This window comes from Carlito syrichta, unplaced genomic scaffold (assembly GCF_000164805.1).
Source record: "Carlito syrichta isolate Samal-C Ts95f unplaced genomic scaffold, Tarsius_syrichta-2.0.1 Scaffold289542, whole genome shotgun sequence".
Classification (NCBI taxonomy): Eukaryota; Metazoa; Chordata; class Mammalia; order Primates; family Tarsiidae; genus Carlito; species Carlito syrichta.
In genome coordinates this window covers 351542-370602 of record NW_007233638.1, presented here as the reverse complement: position 1 = coordinate 370602, position 19061 = coordinate 351542, and the positions used below count along the sequence as shown (strand labels likewise).

At 44.4% G+C, this 19061-nt stretch overlaps 1 protein-coding gene across 1 annotated transcript in view; it reads right to left on the bottom strand.

Moving 5' to 3' along the window:
• SV2C (synaptic vesicle glycoprotein 2C) overlaps window positions 1-19061 on the bottom strand; it is a 226635-nt gene that overhangs the window by 35071 nt on the left and 172503 nt on the right. The window contains exon 5 of the mRNA XM_008054324.2: window positions 329-462. Within this exon, the coding sequence (XP_008052515.1) occupies window positions 329-462 (134 nt within the window). The remainder of the gene's footprint in view (window positions 1-328; window positions 463-19061) is intronic.

The following is a 19061-nucleotide window of genomic DNA, read 5'->3' as shown; positions in this document are numbered from 1 at the left end:
TACGTCTATTGGAACAGACAGACTATTGGATGTCACCAAATACATTAGCAGTTCAGAGAATGTGCCTCTAACTCGAAATAATACCTCTGGATGGTAACATTTCATTATAAAACAATAAGCCACATCCTCTTCATTGATTGCTTAAGGAGGACCATGAGGGCTTTCTGGCCACGAGGCAGGTTTTTCACGCTCTGGCTGTTTAAAGCATGTCTCCATGAAAGCAAATCCTCCCTCATTCCATAGTAAGAAGGAAAATGCTTTCCTAGAATTAACAAGGAACACTTTCCAATAGACGTGACTATCTGAGGATGTGTGATAACAGTGTTACCTCCAACAAGAATCGTGGGCTTTCGGGCATGAACGTGAGGGCCACCACGGAGCAGACACAGGGGAGAGCGCAGACGATGACGAACACACGCCAGCTGTGAAACTGGTAGGCTGAGCCCATGCTGAAGCTCCATCCTAGAAGAGAAGGACAGCCAGAGTGAGGGGAGCTCCTCAGATGGCCTACTGGGAAGTCACTGTGAGTTCTGCACCCCGGAGTCATCAAGTCTTAACTATCCACAGCAGAGTGAGCTGGTCAGGGCATCACCACAGTGACCAGCTCCACTTTAAGACCGCCAATGGCGGTGCGGACAAGAAGGTGCTTGGAACCAGCAGGGTCAGGATAAGTACGGGGTGCATGTAGGCAGCATCCACCAAGTCCCAAGTAGACCACTATTTCCAGGAGGCCACTCTGCTGGACGTCTTCTGTTGGCTCTTCCAGCTCACTCTCCACTCTCTCCCACCTGCTGTGTGCCCAGAAACGACTCTCTCTGGACTGCAGCAAACTGGCTGCCTCGCCCACTGGCATCGAGCTGGGCAGGAAGAAAGGAAGCAAGGCAAGAACACAGAGAATGGGAGGAGGGTGGGACGTCTGCGTGACTTGCCTCCCTTCTCCCTTCTCCCTCGCTGGTGGAGGTCTGGCAGTGGGCGCTCTCCTCTCCCTGGCCTCCCGCTTCATTGGTCACTCCTCTGTCCTGCCGCCATTGAGATACTGGTGGATCCAGGCACTTTATTATCCTTGCTGGCTTCTCTTCATGGTTTCCACATCTTCATAAACGGTCCCTTCACTGAGCTCTTTTCCATGGCCTTTGAGAGTGTCGTGGGTCTCCTGCCAGTACCTTGACCAGCACAATCCCTAGGAATTGGCAGTGGTTGCCGCTCTCCTCATACACACATCATGTCATAAATCCAGAGAATACTGAACTTCTAAATAGAAAACTTTAATTTCTAAATATTATAAAAATATAAATTTCCACTAATAGACTAAAAACAAGCACAATGAGATACAAGCAGAAATCCCTTCAAGGGCTAAGAGAAAGCCAATATTTGAATGAATATAAAATGGCTGAAAGCAAAATTCAAATATGGCTCTAAATAAGAAATAATGAGGCATATCAAGTCTAATTGAAAACAGAGGAGACTTACAGAGGCATAGATGAATTATGTGAGGTGAAATTTTAATTTATAACAATGCTTACTTTTTGTCGAGCAAAAGTCAGGTAGCCTACATTCAATCCCCATGAGACCTGTATAATTATTCATTGTTTACCTGGGAGCCAAGTGAGATTCTGAAGGTGACACAACTTCCTCAAGGCCACAAAGCCGAAGTTACATATCAGAGTCTTTTCTACCAGGATTCGAGACTGAATCTCACCCAGCACATAGCCTCAAGTGTGTGCTCACACTCACTTGCTCTTAAACACGGAATTCCTTAACAAATGATGTAAACATGCTATGCTATGTTAATCTCAGGCTAAGACATTTTTTCCCTGGGAATTTAATATATAAAGATTATGTGAATTGTTAAATTAATTATATCATACACTTCAGAGGGCAAAATTGCTCTCCATGTTTTATGTAGAGAAGTTTGTCTCACATATCCAAAACACAGAAGAAATTCTATGATAAACCATAACTTGTTCACTTCACATTTGATCCTAGAGTTTTATATAAATAACTTCTTTTGAAAAAGATCTAAAATCCTACAATTTTAAGCATTGGAAGAAAAGTAAAAACTTTAGGTGGCTGAGTTAAGCTAATGTAGTGTTTTAAATGTCAGGCTACAGCGCGTTCCATAAAGTACAGGGAGAGCACTGGTGCCACTGTTTACATCAGTTAGTTCAGAAGGAGAGGTTTTCCAAGGAAGATACGATGAAGTGATTTAATGAGGAAGAAAGTCATTACAGTGGGCAGAGCAGGAATAATGTTCCTCCCCTCAGAAACTGTTCTCTTCCTAATCTCTGAAACCTGTGAATGTGGACCTTACATGCAAAGGTACTTTGTGTTACTAAGTTAAGGATCTTGAGATGAAGAGATGATTCCTTATATATGGCTGGGCCCGTTGGAAATCCAAGTGTCCCTCTAAGAAAAGGAGGGAGGCAGGAGAGTGAGGGTGAGGACAGGAGGTGTGTGGAGGGAAGAAAAGGTCAGACCAGAGAGAGAGTGAAGATGGGGGAGGGGTCGCAGGCCAAGGGATGCAGGTGGCTTGTAGAAGCTGGCAAAGGCAAAGCACAAATTTCCTCTAGAGCCCCAGAAGGAACCTCCGGAAGCCCTGCAAACCCATTTAAATTAAATGCCTGACCTTTAGAAGTGTGGGATAATCAATTTATGATGTGTAAAGCCAATAGATTCATGGTGATTTTTTACAGCAGGAACAGGACACCAATACACTTCTCTTTATGGTCATACTTCTACTGCTAATGTACTGTCATAAGTGCAGTCACAGAACTGTAGCGTTTTCTGTGAAACTGCAGGTTTCCTGCTTTGCTTGACACCTGCTTCTGCAGGTGTCTCTCCAAGGACGCTGGGCTCCCTCTTGACAACTGGCCTTAAGAATATGGTCCCTCCCTCTTACTGCATCAGTGGGTGTGGAGACTGTTGGCAGTATGATCCCAGCTGGGCAGTTTCCAGTCCCTGAGGAAACTGGACTATGATCTAAACCCAGAAGAGAACAAACCAATTCAGACTCCAGCTCTGCTCAGTTTAGAATGTAGTTTCCTCGGGGCAGATTCTTTTGTCCAGCAGCTGAAGTTCAGCCTATTTGTTGCTGTGAAGTCTGTCTTGTGCACACACACACACACACACACACACGCATCATGGTGTCTTTCTCTACATAAAGAGTGTCTTGTCCACCTACTTCTCTCTCCATTTATTTGCAATATGCTTTTCTCTAAGTCTCCAACATTATTTTATAACGAAAACTTGTCTTCAAATCTCCAAGAAAACTTGTCTTCACTCCTTGTACTTGACCTCACTTCCTCTTTCTTTGAGAAAATAGACACTGGAAGATCTACATTCATCATCCACATTCATCTCATCTTCTCACTCCTGAGCCTACACACCTACCTGTGCTTATCCCAGCTCTGTGCCATCTCTTTGGTTACGGCGGATGAACTGTCCATGCGTCCGTCTAAGGCCACCTTGCTCCTGTGGGCTTTGGAGCTCATCCTTCTCTGTCTCTCTAGGACAGGACTCCTGTAGGTCTCTATCCCTCCTCTCCAACCCTCATCATCATGTTCTCTCACTTTGTCTGGTGGGTCATTCCACCAGTACATCATGTCTGACATCTGAGAGAAGGTCATTCCATCAGCACACCCACGACGATGGCTGAGAGAAAGCTTCCTTGACCCGTTAGGTGCGTCTCCAGCTGTGCTACGATTTCTCTATTTCCCTTCATGGCAAGACCTCAAAGTGTGGGTCTATAGCAACTGTCTCCCTTGTCACACAATATACTCACCCAAACAGGTTCTGCCCGAGAAGTCCACGGGGACTGTGCTAATCAACATCAGCAGTCTTGTCAAATGTAATGGTTGCTTCTCTGTTTTCAGTTCACACTCTCAGAGTCACTCCCTAGAGTTGTCCGTTGCCTTCTTTTTAAAAAAACATTTTTCCCTTCGCTTCCTCATTGCTACAGGTGATAGTTTCCTTCCCACTTCACTGGCTTTCCTTCAGTTTTCTTAGCTGGCTTCTCTGACTGGCTCCCAAAATTGGCACACCTGAAATCTTGGTCATCTCTGTCCGCAGGATCTTCTAGGTAGGTTCATCTATCTCCATGGCTTAAATACTGTCTACTTACTACTATCTCTGAAATATGTCCTGCTCTCTTCCCAGAGCTCCAGAAACATCCCTCAACCTGCCTACTTACATCTCCATTGAGATGTCTAACGGGTTTCTCAAAGTGACTATATGGCTTCCTGCCACTACCTATAGCAGCCAAAGTTACCCTTTTAAAATGTCAGTGAGAGCACTTTACTCCACTGCTTGAAAGCCTCCCACAGCTTCCAATGCATTTGGAATAAAACCCAAATGCCTTGGCACGGCGTCCAAGGCCTCCATAAATTTCTCCCTATTCACGCATGAACCTGCTCCAGTTCTTTGAACACAGAGCTTAATTCCATCTCAGGGGCTCTTTTTTCCTAGAAGCCCGGCCATGCATTGGAAAGGATGTTTGCCGTATTTCAGTCAGCCTTTGTGAGTTTTTTGAGTAAGGTTTTCCAGGCTATCTCAGACCTCAGTGTTGTCCCGGAAGCGTCTTCGCATGTGATGTCTCTGGTGTGGACTGCTCTACTTGGATACCTGCCCACATGGCTGCCTGCTTCATACCTTCCGGGACTCAGAGAGGACCACACGCCAAATCCCATTCTTGATCATATAGGCCTGTTTTCTTCTCTTGGCAACACTTATCACTACCTAAAGTGGTCACACTCACTTATTACCTGTCCTATTGCCCACCCAGAGAGCAAGAACCCGCTTTTTTACTCATCAAGTTCTCCTCGGTCTTACAGCAAGTCCTGGTCCCCAAGAAGTGTTCTTTAAGCAACAGCACTCCTGTGTGTGTATATGGACACGAGCATGTGCGAAATCCCTGCAGGCTATAAGATCACAGGTACCCAGGTTTTTTTTTTTCATTGTTTTTTCTTAATCTACACTAAACAGCAAAACAAACACGATTTGCTTTTTAAAATTGAATTTGTAATTTATGTACAGTAAAATTTATTTGTTTATTTTTAGTTACACAGTTCTGAGTTTGACAACCACGGTCACGCAACCACCATCCTAACAGAAACGCAGAGCAGTTCCTTCACCTCAAGACATTCCCTCATGCTTCTCCTTTGGAGGCAACCCCTCCTTCATCCCTAAGCCCCGGCAATCACTAATCTCTTCTGTTCCTACGGTTTTGCCTTTTCCAGACTGTCACTCAAATGGACTCATACCGTATGCAGCTTTTTCAATCTAGTTCTGATGCTGAGCATAATACAGTTGAGATTTATGCAAACTGTGGCACATCTCAGTAGTCTGTTCTTTTTCGTTTCTGCGTAGTAGTCCATTGTGTGACTCTAGCACGGTTGATCCACTCACCAGGATTGAATTGGACTATTTCCAATTTGAAGTGACTATAAATAAACCTGCTGATAACATTTCATATAGGTTTTTGTGTGCTCTAAAGTTTTTCTTTTCTCTTGGGTAAATTCGTAAGGAGTGGAATAGTCGAGTCATATAATAAGTTCACGTGTAGCTTTATTAAAAACCGACAAACTATTTTCCAAAGTGATTGAGCCATTTTGTCTTCCCACCAGTCATCTCTGAGAGTTCTAGCAGCTTGCCATCCTTCCCAGCACTTTTTTGTCAGTTACATTTTTTTCAGCCATTCTAATAGGTGTCCAGTTGTATCACATCACGATTTTAATTTGCATCTCCCTAATGCCTGGTGGTATCTTCACGTACTTTTGGTTCATTCATTCACACGTTTATGAAGTGCCTGGATGTGCCAGTCATAATGCTGTGACACAGAGGCCAATGATTCCCTGCCTCAGGGAGGTTAGAGCCAGTGAAAAGGCAGCTGTGTTAACAGACACGATAACAACACAATCTATGCTAGAGTCGGTTGAGAAGAGGCAGAGTTGTCTTTCTGTCCCAAGGAGTCTTTTCTTAAGAGTTCTAGGCCGGGCTCGGTGGCTCAGCCTGTAATCCCAGCACTTTGGGAGGTCGAGGTGAATGGATTGCCTGAGCCCGCAGGTTCGAGATCCGCCTGGGCAACTTGACGAGACCTCATCTCTACACCAAATCAAAAATTAGCTGGGCGTGGTAGTGCGCACCTGTAGTTCCAGCTACTTGGAAGGCTGAGGCGGAAGGATCGCCGGAGCCCAGCAGGTAGAGGCTGCGGTGGCTGGGAGCGGCCATTGCACTCCGGTCTGGGTGACAGAGTGAGACTCCAACTCAAAAATAAAAATAAAAAAAAGACTAGCCACATGTCTTTTCTGATTCAGGTCCATGAACAAAACAAGAAAATACTTAAATTTCTGATGTCAGAGTTAAAAAGAGAATTCAAATCAGTACTTAAGAAGGAGATGGGATTCGCCAGGACCAATCATCCTTGTCCTACAATATCATAACCATCTGACTTGGAGAGACAGTGCAGTGAGATGGGGAGTCCTGGAGGAGGTGCTGGACGCTCCTTTCCTCTTATGACATGACTCATGGGGACTCAGAGACAGATGGATGATGACCTGTAGCCTGAATGGGAGACAGATACCCGAGGGTCTGAGGAAGAACCCTTCAAATGCTTTGTAAAACTAAAATACTATTCTCTGCATTAAAAATAGGTCAAAGATTGAAGGGGTAAGACACTGACCACTATCACAATTCGGCCTTGGATCTTCAGGTCCCCCGCCAGAGTTCCATTTCACGATGGCTGAAATCTGAACTTGAGAGCTACACAAAGCTTACACCATAGACACCAGAAAGTGGATAGGTGTCAACTCAGAGTGAAGGACAGGAATGTGGAACCAAGCCCTACACGCTGGGAAAAGCAGGTTGTTGCTTTTGTATACTCTTCTGCAGTTTGTAAAACGGATTCCCTTAAACGAGCCCTGTATGTGGGCACCACGCTTTTTTGTCTTAAAAAAATATTTCCTGTGCGGGTGATGGTTCTAATTGTCCTTTGGACTTTGTTAAAATGCTCATTAAAATGTCATACTGAGGGATTTATCTGCAGATAATGTAAATCCCATGTAAGGGAGGACCTCAATTAGGGTATTACAGAAAGCAGTTCCGGCACAGCACTAATCAGTCCGGTGCTAATAAGAGGGTTATGCATCTTGCATAATAATCAAGGCCATTTCCCAGCCTCAAGCTGACGTGCTCAGTGACTGCAGAAACCAGCTGCCTCCCCAGTTGCCTGGCTGCCCAAGACCTTTCAAGGTGCCAAGGCAGAAGTGTGTGACACACATAGACAGATGCCGGCGTTCATGTTTTTTTCTGGGCTCTGTCCTGGTCCCCTATGGACTCGACGTCTACTGTGCTGATCTATTGTTGATTGTCTGATGTTAACAATGAAACAGTCTTTGGTAAGAAAGCAGATTCTGGCTGCAACAGGTGGAACCAATGTTCTAAAAGAAAACCCTAAATATCATAAGGGAGACTGAATTTTAATGACTAAGAAATAAATCAACAAATTGATTTTCCTGTAGTATTCACTGACAAGGCACTTGGCCAACTAAAATTTCTCTGTGGAAAAATGGTTCAAAATTTGATTTTCTCAAGTGGCCAACAAGCTTAGAAAGGGAACAATGATCAGATAAATGCCTAATTTTATGCCTACAGAAATAAAACTTTATCCCTTCAACATGTCATGAGTTTAAAGATATAAATACTATGTAATCAGCATGAAACATTAATCTTTGGCTAGAAACTCAGGTTATCATGTAGCTAGTATCATCTGTGAATCCATAAGATTTAACCAGATGCAGCTAGACAATCCCTATTCCTGGTATCAGCAGAGATGTTTTTTGTGTCCTTCTTAATTTGTTAAATTAAAAAAAAAAGACTGATAGGGGAAAACATGGAAGAGAGATAGTTAAATAAACTATGGTACTGCCGTGCTGTGGAACATCATATAACAACCGGAAAAGAATGAGGTAGATCTTTCTAAATTGACATGGAAAATGTCCAAGTTACATGGCTCAATGAAAAAAAGCTCTTTTCAAAACAGTTTAAATAACAGTGATGTCATTTTCATGTACATGTAAAATATACCATTAGAGCTAGAAAATAAGTGGGAGGAAAATGCATCAAACTATTTAAAATAAACACTCAGGGCAGGAAGTAGGAGCTCATAGGCGCTTTCACTTTTGATATTTCTTTATCATTTAAATTTTGTACCCTCTTATGTTATTTTCGCTAAAAAAAAAATTTTTTTTTCAAAGAGTTGCAAGTCTTTAATTTTTTCCAAGACACAGGCACCAATGGGAGAAGAGAGATGAAAAGGAAACTGGAATTATAATTGTGCCACGATTCAGCCTTTATACATTTTTCTGAACTAAACATGTTGTTAATTCTGATTGTGATGAACCTAAACACCAACAATGCAGTGCTCATTTGTGGATATCAATGAGAAAGTTCCAGAGACTATCCCAGTGTCTCTAGTGGGAAAGAGAACTATATTCACAGACCTTTAATCTTTTGACCTATCATCCCAGTCATATTTAATCTTAGGTTCTTGGGGCAGAGAACTCTTGCCCACAGTGTCACACAAAGCAATCATAATCACACTCGCCATAATCAGCAAGGATCTGCCAGCAGCAAATAATCATGCCTTAGGAAGTGACATCCAATTATCAATCCCAAAGAGAGTTCAGAGGTTAAATTTCAACCAACCCCAACAGTCATTTGTCTCTAAGGGCAGGTCCAAGCAACTGACAGATCATTCCTACTAGTTTCTCTATTTCTGTTTCCAAGCTCCTGTCTTGCCTTTTGGAAGTCACAAAGCGTGTGGTTAACAGTAGAAGGAAGCCACATTGTAGCTCTACTTCCTGAATTTAACTTGTGACCCTACAACACTTTCAAAGAAAACAATTTCCAGGTGGCTTTTAAAACTCACAAATTGGTGGGCTTATTTATTCTGGAATATCTTCTGTGGGTGCTCTAAATATGCAAAAAGTGAATGACCTAACTTTCACAGAAAGGGTTCCTGGTGCCAGCAGCAAGACTGACTCAAGTATGGTGATTTCTTCGCTCCATGGAGAGAAATTACGAGTCTGAGGATTTGGAAAAAGCTGGTAGCTTAACATGTTCATGTGTATGTATGTATGTTTATATTTTAAACAAAGGTCCTTTGGGATTTTCTTTTGTAGGCAATTATATAGTGTTACTATTATGATAATATAGATCAGTAAAAATTTTACCAAAGATTTGTATGCAAATTTATATACTGCAAGTGCCTTTAGGATAGTCAAATTCTGACCACATATAACTGAAGCTTATATCATATCATAAATGCATACAAAGTCAGCTCACTAGTCTATAGGTACACATTGTATATATTCATATTCAAATTCATATTCATATTATTATTATTTTAGTTGGAGTCTCACTCTGTCACCCAGGCTGGAGTGCAGTGGCACACTCACAGCCACTCCAGTGTCAACCTGCTGGGCTCCGGCGATCCTGCTGCCTTAGTCTTCCAAGTAGCCAGAACCATAGGCACGTGCTACCACGCCCAGCTAATTTTTGATTTATTGTAGAGACGAGGTTGCGCCAAGTTGCCCGGGCAGGTCTTGAACCCCTGGGCTCAGGCAATCCACTTGCCTTGGCCACCAAAGTGCTGGGATTACAGGCTGAGCCACCAAGTCCAGCCTATTATCTTGTAGCATATATAGGCACACATTAACTTTTCTTCTTTTCACTCATGTAAATTTTTTTAAGTGATGTGTACATATTTATATTTTCATATCAACTCATATTGACTGATGCTCATGGATGAATAATAGCAGATCAGTTATGTTCACTTTTGAACAGGTACAGTCTTAGAAGACTGAAAAGCAAACACAACAAACTATTGGAAATTAATACATTGGGTCTGGAATACTAGCCTCTAAAGCTCATTCCTTTGGAAAGGTTCCCTTTGATTCTAAGAGCTTGTTTCTTGACCAGATGAGGCCACAGGAAAGTCTTTCTTGAGTATAGCTCTATGGCAGAGGACCTGTAGCAAAACAAATGTACTTATTTCATGTATTAGCAACTCAGTCAATCTGCTTTCAAAGCAGCTGTCCTTAAAATAGTCTTAAAAACAAAAGCAAAAACAAACAAAAAACCCCTCAAACAGTGTCCTAAACAACTGCATGGTCCTCATTCTCTTCCAGATCAAGTTTTCTTTTTGCCGTTTGCACGTGGTCTCAGCAACATCTCTCTCATGATCAGCAAAAGTACTGTGTCTATTCCCAGAAGTTGTTTGAGAGACAGTACAAAAATCCTAATGGAATTCAGTGTTAGGGGGAAGATTGTTCTCTTGAGGAGGGGAGCAGGATAGAGAGGGGGCTGTAGTATCTCCCATGTTAGGACAGCAAAGGTCAGTCTGGGGGCTCCTGGTTGCTGATGGTCAAAGGTCACCCTGGTGCACCTCTGCTGACTCTTGTCTCCTACCTGCTCCTTTTCTCTAGGCCCATTTCTTGCTTGTATCCTCTGATCCAGAACAAATCACTTAACATTGACCATTGACCATCTTGACCATTGAAACATCTGCTTAACTCATGACTCGGGCCCAGAGTGACCCTTAGAGTTTTATCATGTATGTCAAAGCAATTTTGTTCTCACAGGCGGGAAATGCATGCGACCACAATGATCTGGGCGCTCTAATTTCTGACCCTTGTGCCTCGAGCAAGGCAGCTTCACACCATCCCTTCACGCACAGTGGATGGAAACAGGACTCTGGAGAAGACCCGCCCATTAGTCCCCTAACCTGATTTTGCTCACTTGTGTCCAATTTATCCCCATCAAGAAAATGTCCTCCAGATCATCACAAGTTCCTGCCATCAGATGCATCTCCAAAGATCCCAGTTCAAGTGGTGACACACAACCTTGCTCAGAGCCTTCCGAACCAGCAACCTGGAGTCAGCCTCTACTCTCCTCCCTCCCTGCCTAGTCAGTCACTGAGAGATGAAATTCTGTTCCTGCAGTCCTCCCAAACCCGTTCCTTTCTCTGCATCCCCGTGGTGGAGGCCCTTGCCATGCCTTGCCCGGGTCACCTGAATAGGGCTGACACCTTTTGGTGTGAATCTGTGGGCTATGCCCACCGCAGGAATGCTGAAGTAAGCATGTCATGGTTGTTACCCTGATGTCCTGAGCCCTGGATCTCTCCAGGATCCAGCAACTGTAGGGGGGATACCTGGCCCAGCAGTGGGCCCCAGGGCTCTGGTGATCTGGCTTCCTCTCTTTGTACTGGTCAATGCCTGGTTGCTAAATTATTTTAATACCCTTCTCTTTTTTTGTCTTATTTTTATTTTACGTATTTAGGAGGTACAAGTGCAGCTTTGTTACATGGATGTATTGCATAGTGGTAAGTCTGGACTTCTTAGCATACCCAGCACCTGAACAGGAACATTGTACCAAGCAGGTAAATTTTCATCCCTCACCCCTCGATATCATTTCTCTTTAGTAGAGCTCCCAGCTTCCAGTCAGCCTGTTCTATCTTCCATGTACCTTCAAGAGCTCTTTCTATAATAAACATTGACTGCATCACTCACTAGCCTAAAACTGTTCACTGGTTGTCGACCGGCCCTTCAGGGTGGAGTTCAGATTCTTCTGGGCAACAACAAGGCCCTCCAAGACTGGGCCCCTGCCTTCTCCAGCTCCTCCATCCCATGTCCTCCCTGCCCTGACCCTGTGCTATGCTCCGTTGCCAGCACACTGCTTGATGCCCCAAGGGCTGACAGAGCTCATGGTCGTGTCACCTGCTCTGTGATATGTTAGGACCCTTGCCACCTCCCCTGCCCTTTGCCAACTTAGAGAACACCTAAATTTCAGTCTTCTATTAACTAAGCAGAGAGGATGATCCTCTGTATTTATTCCAGAACATCAGTCTCCCCTCTGAGTCATCTTGGTGTCCTGTACATTTCCACAGCAAAGCCACATACATGGGAGAGTGATTATTTACCTGCAGGTCTGATCCTTCAGGGGAGGGGCCATGTCTGAGTCATCTTTAGTACAACATTTGGCAGAGTAGTCACTCAACAAATGTTAATTTAATTAATCAATAAGGAACCCACTCTTGAATTCCTTGAAAATCGGAGTTTGGTACACTCAAAAGTGACTTTTAAGACATATATTTTGCTAATTTCCAAATATATGGAGTCTTTAAAAAAGCTGATTTCTAGTTTAACTTCATTGTGACGAGAGCACAGGCTTGGTCGTTTTTTGACATATGTTGGAACTTGCTTTACAGCACAGTACGTGGTCTGTTTTATAAATGCTCCATGTTGTGCAAAAAGAATGCATACTCTGCAGTTACTGGATACAGTGTCTACGTTTATCCATCAGGTCAAATTCGTTCATTATGTTGTAGAAAACTTCTACATCCTTACTGATATTTTCCCTTATTTGTCATGTTTAACTCTTAGTGTTTTCTGTGGGAAGTTTAGTCCTGATAATGTGGCCCATCAAATTACTGGAAATGCAACAACATGCCTGTTATGAAATCAAAACACGTCCATAATCCTTTGCCAACACACTACCTGACATCTTAATGGCTGGAAGAGCTCATTGTCATGTTAAGGAACTGGTATGCCCCTAACAGTATGGTGGGACAGGAAAGAACATAGAAAACTATGATTACTTGTATCACCACTGAAGACACACAGAGAGACTGGGTGCCATGACTCCTGCCTGTAATCCCAGCACCTTGGGAGTTTGAGGTAGAAGAATCGCTTATGGTCAGGTGTTCAAGACCAGCCTGGACAACATAGCAAGACCTTGTCTCTACAAAAATTACAAACAAAAAAGATTAACTGGACATGATGGCGCCTGTAGTTCTAGCCACTCAGGAGGCTGAGGTGGGAGAATAACTTGAGTCCAGTAGGTTGAGGCTACAGTGAGCCATGATTGCAGCACTGAATTCCAGCCTGGGTGACAGAGTGAGACCCTGTATCTTTATTTTTACTTTTTATTTTTGAGTTGGAGTCTTACTCTGTTGCCCAGACTCGAGTGCAGTGGCTACTCCCGGCCACCGCAGCCTCGACCTGCTGGGCTCCGGTGATCCTTCCGCCTCAGCCTTCCGAGTAGCCGGAATTACAGGCAAGCGCTACTATGCCTGGCTGATTGTTTGATTTATTGTAGAGATGAGGCCTCGCCAAGTTGCCCAGGTGGGTCTTGAACCCGCGGGTTCAGGCAATCCACTCACCTCAGCCTCCCAAAGCGCGGGATTACAGGCTGAGTCACCGAGCCCGGCTGAGACCCTGTATTAAAAAAAAAAAAAAAAAAAGATAGAGATTTTTTAAAAAGAGAGACACTTTTATGCTGAGTAGCACAACAAAGCTATAAAATGTTTTGAATTCATTCATTTGTGCCCCAGCATGAGATACAGCCTAGCTATACATGTCCCCAAACTGTTCTGTAGAAACTGACAGTTTTTAAAATTTAATTTAATTAATTTATTTTTGAGTTGGAATCTTACTCTTTCACCCAGGCTGGAGTGCAGTGGCATGCTCATGACCACCACAGCCTTGACCTGCTGGGCTCAGGTGATCCTTCCGGCTCAGCCTTCCAATAACTGGAATCACAGGCATACGTCACCAAGTCCAGCTAATTTTTTTTTTGTCGAGATAAGGTCTCACCAAGTTGCTCAGGCTGGCCTTGAATCCTTGGACTCAGGTAATCATCCTACCTCCGCCTCCCAAAGTGCTGGGATTATAGGCGTGAGCCATCGCGCCTGGCCACTGCCAGTTTTTATTACCTTGTTTCAAACACTTTCCCATATATGTGCGACTTTTTATAAATTGGAGCAGATCCACAAAGTCTTATTAACAAGAGTGAACAAACAAAAACCTCCAGCCTGTCGTGGGCCTTGCTGGTGGCCAGAGGATGGTTCTGTTTCCTCCTTCACTCTGGTTTTTCCTCACCTGGCTGTGATTCAGCTTCTAAGGATGCATCTCACTGCGGCTGATGGGAAAGGGGCTCCCCTTTAGTCAGAAATGCATATTCTCATGAACAAATGCATTTTCCTCACACACAAACTGGATCTCCTTTTGGAATAATACAACCCTCAAGAGTTAATACACCGATACATAACTCAAAGGGCACCTCTCACCATAATCTCAAAAGTATGTTTCATCTGGATTGTCTGAAGAGAAAATTCAGAGCCCAAATCGATGAAATCCTTGGCAGAGGTGCAGTTCACTCTTGCCCACCCATGATTTATGGTGCTACAGGAGACACTCAGATGCAATTCTTCTCACCCCTTGACCCTTCCCCTTTGTTTCAAAATGTCAGGCATCTACACAGAGTTGAATTTCACCTCTGCTCTCTGGAAAGGCTGAATCTTGGGTCATTAATCTCGGCCCGCAAATGAGTTCCTAGCTGCCATCGACGGTGGAAGTGATTGGTCCTGGTGCTTCCTGGGGAATGGTTTTCTAGGGCTGTGGCGCCAGAAAAATCAAACGCAGAGGGACTGAGTCTGGAACTAACGCAGCAGTTTCTCATTCAATATCACCTTCTCTAAACGCTACTTACAAGAGATGATGTGATAACTCAGGGAGCCCACAGTGACAGAGCACTCGAGCGCGGGCAGACTGATCCTCCAGCAGAGCTGGGTGTGAAGCCAGTTTTGACTGGGATGCCCGTTCCCGGCACACGTGGGCTCACAGGTGGGCTCCCTTTCTCCTCACAGCAGCACATACCCCTGACTGCGGTTCTGGCAAGGGACAGGAAGCCTCGAGTACTAACTGCAGGCTCCTAGAGCATTTACAGTGCACCCTGTGCCAGACACCTCACACACATCTTAATTAATACATCAACAGTCCTGTTGTCCACCAAGGTAGGGTGGTCAGATCAAACACAGGCCGCCAGTTAAATCTGATCCATTTTTTTAAAGTATAAAAGTATGTCTCATGCACTAAAAAAATTTATTTGTCATTTATCTGAAATTCAAACTTAATTATGTCTCCTGAATTTTTATCTGCTAAATCTGGTAACCATACTCCAGGAGACATGTGGCCATGTCTGGAGACATTTTAATTTTCATGACCTTGGGGAGAAGGATTACTACTGGCATCTAGTAGGTAGAGGTCAGGGATACTCCCAAACATCTTGCAGCCTCCCTGACCTTCAATGAAGGAGAATCCAGTCCGAATGGTCAATAATGCCAAAGCTGAGAAATCTTGCTATGAACTAGTCATGGTACCCACCCATTTCACAGGTGAGGTACTCAAATCTAATAGAGCTGAAGTTTGAGGTGACTTTCAAATTTGTTTTCAAACAGAGGTGTGGAAACAGATTTTTAGAAGACCTTACATTTCATTCCTGCATGAATGTGTTTTTTTTGTTTTGTTTTGTTTTTTAGTTGGAGTCTCACCCAGGCTGGAGTGCAGTGGCACACTCAGGGCCACCACTGCCTCTGTTTCCTGGGCTCAGGTGACCCTTCTGCCTCAGCCTTCCAAGTAGCCGGAACTACAGGCGCACACTACCACGCCCAGCTAATTTTTTTACCTTTTGTAGAGATGAGATCTCACCAAGTTGCCCAGGTTGATCTCCAGCCCCTGAGCTCCAGCAATCCTCTCACCTCAGTGTGTTTTGTTTTTATGTTAGCTTAGACTATTAAATTACAAGCTCTTTTGATGTTTTCCTTTTCTGGTATTAAGTTGATTAGTAGGGACTGTCATTTTTCTCCCTGTAGTCGTTTCTTTCTTCTTTTTTTTTTTTTTGAGTTGGATTCTCACTCTGTCACCCAGACTGGAGTGCAGTGGCCGCTCCCAGCCACCACAGCCTCGACCCACTGGGCTCCGGCGATCCTTCCGCCTCAGCCTTCTGAGTAGTCGGAATTACAGGCATGCGCTACCGTGCCCGGCTGATTTTTTGATTTGTTGTAGAGATGAGGTCTCGCCAAGTTGCCCAGGCGTGTCTTGAACCCGCGGGCTCAGGCAGTCCACTCACCTAGGCCTCCCAAAGCGTGGGATTATAGGCTGAGCTACCGAGCCCAGCCTGTAGTCATTTCAATGTCCCTGAAGAACAAGTAAAGGTGGTGCGCACGCGCGCACACACACACACACACACACACACACACACACACACACAGAAAAAGCAAAGAAAAGTTGTTGCCTTTGGGATTTTGGTAGGAGTGTAGTATTCTCTTATCAAATGCTTCCCGATACAGCCACTGTTTATAAATGGTTATTACCACAAAAGAGTAATAACCATATATTTCCCCAAATATTTGTATTCTACTTTCATAAAGGCAGGAGAGGTTTGCTCCCTGCTAATTCTTAGGAAGAGGGAAGTGTGTCCTTAGCAAAGGCACTTGTCCCTACAAGCTTACCCAAATAAAGCTGTGGCCAGGCAGCAGGAGGGCTCAGGCTGGGTTGTACAGGCCCTGCTGTGGGATCCCCAGAAGGCAGGTGTTCTCTGCATGCCTCTGGTGGCTCCTGCCTTTTGGACACCATTCCTGGCTCTCATCCACCATCACACTGTGAGTCCACCATCAAAATTCCCCGTCTCTCAGCCCCCAATCACCATCCCAGCAACTCATTTCTGTTTCCCTCCTGCGGTGTCCTCCCCTCCCTCCTGCTAGTTCCCAGTCTCTGGGAGGATGGATCAGTAAAACCCCCCGATAACCAAGACTTGCTTTACTGTAACCACACCTCTACTCCCTCCTCCCACTGAAACCGTTCCCACAAGGGGGACAAGCATTGAATGCTGGGCTCTGGGCAGAAGTATAGTTATAACTGAGCATTAGTCAGGCTGCACTGTGGTTACTTCCTGATTGCTAAAAGTGACTAGTTACTAACCCTTTGCATCCCCCTTGCGTTAGGATTGTAAGGCTTTTCAGACCCCAAATTCCAGCAACCAGTTTGGAGGCCACTTTAGAGGAATGACCTCAGCATGAGGCTGCAACTCCTTCCTCTCCCTGTCCTGTGACTTCCTCTGAACTCTTCCACCAGCCCACGCTTCAGCCAACTCCAAGCCCTTAAAAGCTGTAGCCCCAAACTCCTCAGGGAGATGGATTTGAGGTTTTCTCCCGTCTCCTCATTCGGCGACTCTACGATCAAATCTCTTTCTCTGCTACAACCCAATGTCTCAGCGTATTGACCTGCTGTGTGCATGGGGCAGTGAATCTGTCATGGTTACACCACCTCTTCCAGAAGCCTCCCACTCGATACTCCCTTCTGTCTTCTCCCGAATACTGTCTGGAGTGCAAAGCCCTCTGCAGCCTGCCCCAGTCGGTGGCTCCACACTCCCCTCCAGCTCTGTCCTCCCCCTCTGCACTGCTGTGTGCTATGAAGTCACGCGGGCATGCTGTTGAGAATGTACATTCCTAAGCCCTGTCACTAGAGATGTTCCTTCCTGGAGGGCTGGGCTGAGGTCTAGGGCTCTGCACCTCAAGCAAGCCCCCTGGTGGTTCTCATGCAGGTCTGCATAGTGAGAATCAGGCTTCCAGCCCTTCCCATTACTTTCTCTTGCGAGCGCCCACCCTCCGTGTAATGAATGTCTTTTGTGTCTCACTTGGTTCTTGCTTTGCCTGGACTGTCCCTTCCTTAGTCCTGTTGTCTGCCTGGAGAATTCCTATTAATCCCCAGGGCCCACATCAAGTGTCACTTCCAGAGCTTCCCTGGCATTGTCTCCTGTGACAGGTCTGCTCAGAATCATGGCGTTCTCTTTGGCATTCCTACAGTGAGTTATGTGTCTGCTCTTCCAGCATGTATCACCTGTTCTACGTGTTCTCTGTTAAATCCTACTGAATTTCAGAGGCTCAAAATTCAGTCTGTTGAATCCTCGGAAAAAGAACAGAGTAAACAAAAGGATACTTTACATTTTGGCATAACCTCCACAGTCAAGAAGGAATGAAAGGTTCAGGTCATCAAGCAATTAAAAAATAATGGGCTGGGCGTGATGGCTCATGCCTGTAATCCCAGTGCTTTGGGAGGCTAAGGCAGGAAAATCGCTTGAGCCCAGGAGTTCAAGACCAGCCTGAGGAACATAGCGAGACTTTATCTCTACAAAATAATAATAATAATATAGAACATTGTACTTGGACTTCCTATATATGTATTAATCCATATAGTTCCAGATATTTTCAGGTACCCACACATCGTAAAGTACTCCCTCCATAGCTATTATTTATCTGATTACAGGTGTAGTTTAAAAACTGAGTTACAATAACCACGTCAATCACTTGTCTGCACCTGCCACTGTGAGCTGTCTAGTCTCTTCTACTGCGTTTCTGGAACTGCTCAGGGACCATCTCATGTGTGTGCAGGAATGTTGTTGCCCCAGTCACTCTGTGGTTGCCATTTGTTTCTCTTTTTGGGGAACCTGCTGCCAGTTATCTCTGCCTTTCATGTCTGGTGCGTCCAGAAAGATGTCTGTTAGATGGTGCCACCTCCCAACTCTGAAGTGTCTCTGGAAACGCTGGACGGGGCAGGCTCTGGGCAAACTACTTGACTGCTTTTTTTTTTTTTTTTTTTGCTTTGTTATCATTGTGATAAATATACATACCATAAAATTACCCATTTAACCTTTTTTTTACACTGTACAAGTCAGTGGCATTAAGCTTATTCACAGTGTTGTGCAACCATCACCACTATCCATCTCCAGAGCAGTCTCATCATCTGAAACTGAAAATCTTCCCACGAAACAATAACAACCCGTTCCCCTGCTCCCACTCTCTGGTAACTTCTCTTCTATTTTCTGTCTCTATGAATTTGCCTGTTTCAGGGAACTCATATAAGTGCAATCGTACAGTGTTTGTCTTTTTTGTGACTGGTTTGAATAGCAAAACGTCTTCAAGGTTTATCCATGTTGCAGCACGTGTCAGAATTTCCTTCCCCTTTGAGGTCAAATAACATTCAATTGTATGAGGGGGGATTTAAAAAAAAACAACAAAGAAAATCCAGAATGATCTTTTGGAAGGTGGGCCCCTTGAGTACAGGCTTCCCCCACTAGGTAGGTGTTTTGGAATCCATTGGCATCAGTGTACCAGCTAGCATTGTTGTGGGAGGCTGCGTTAGACTTCAGTGAATTTTTTTTTTTTTTTT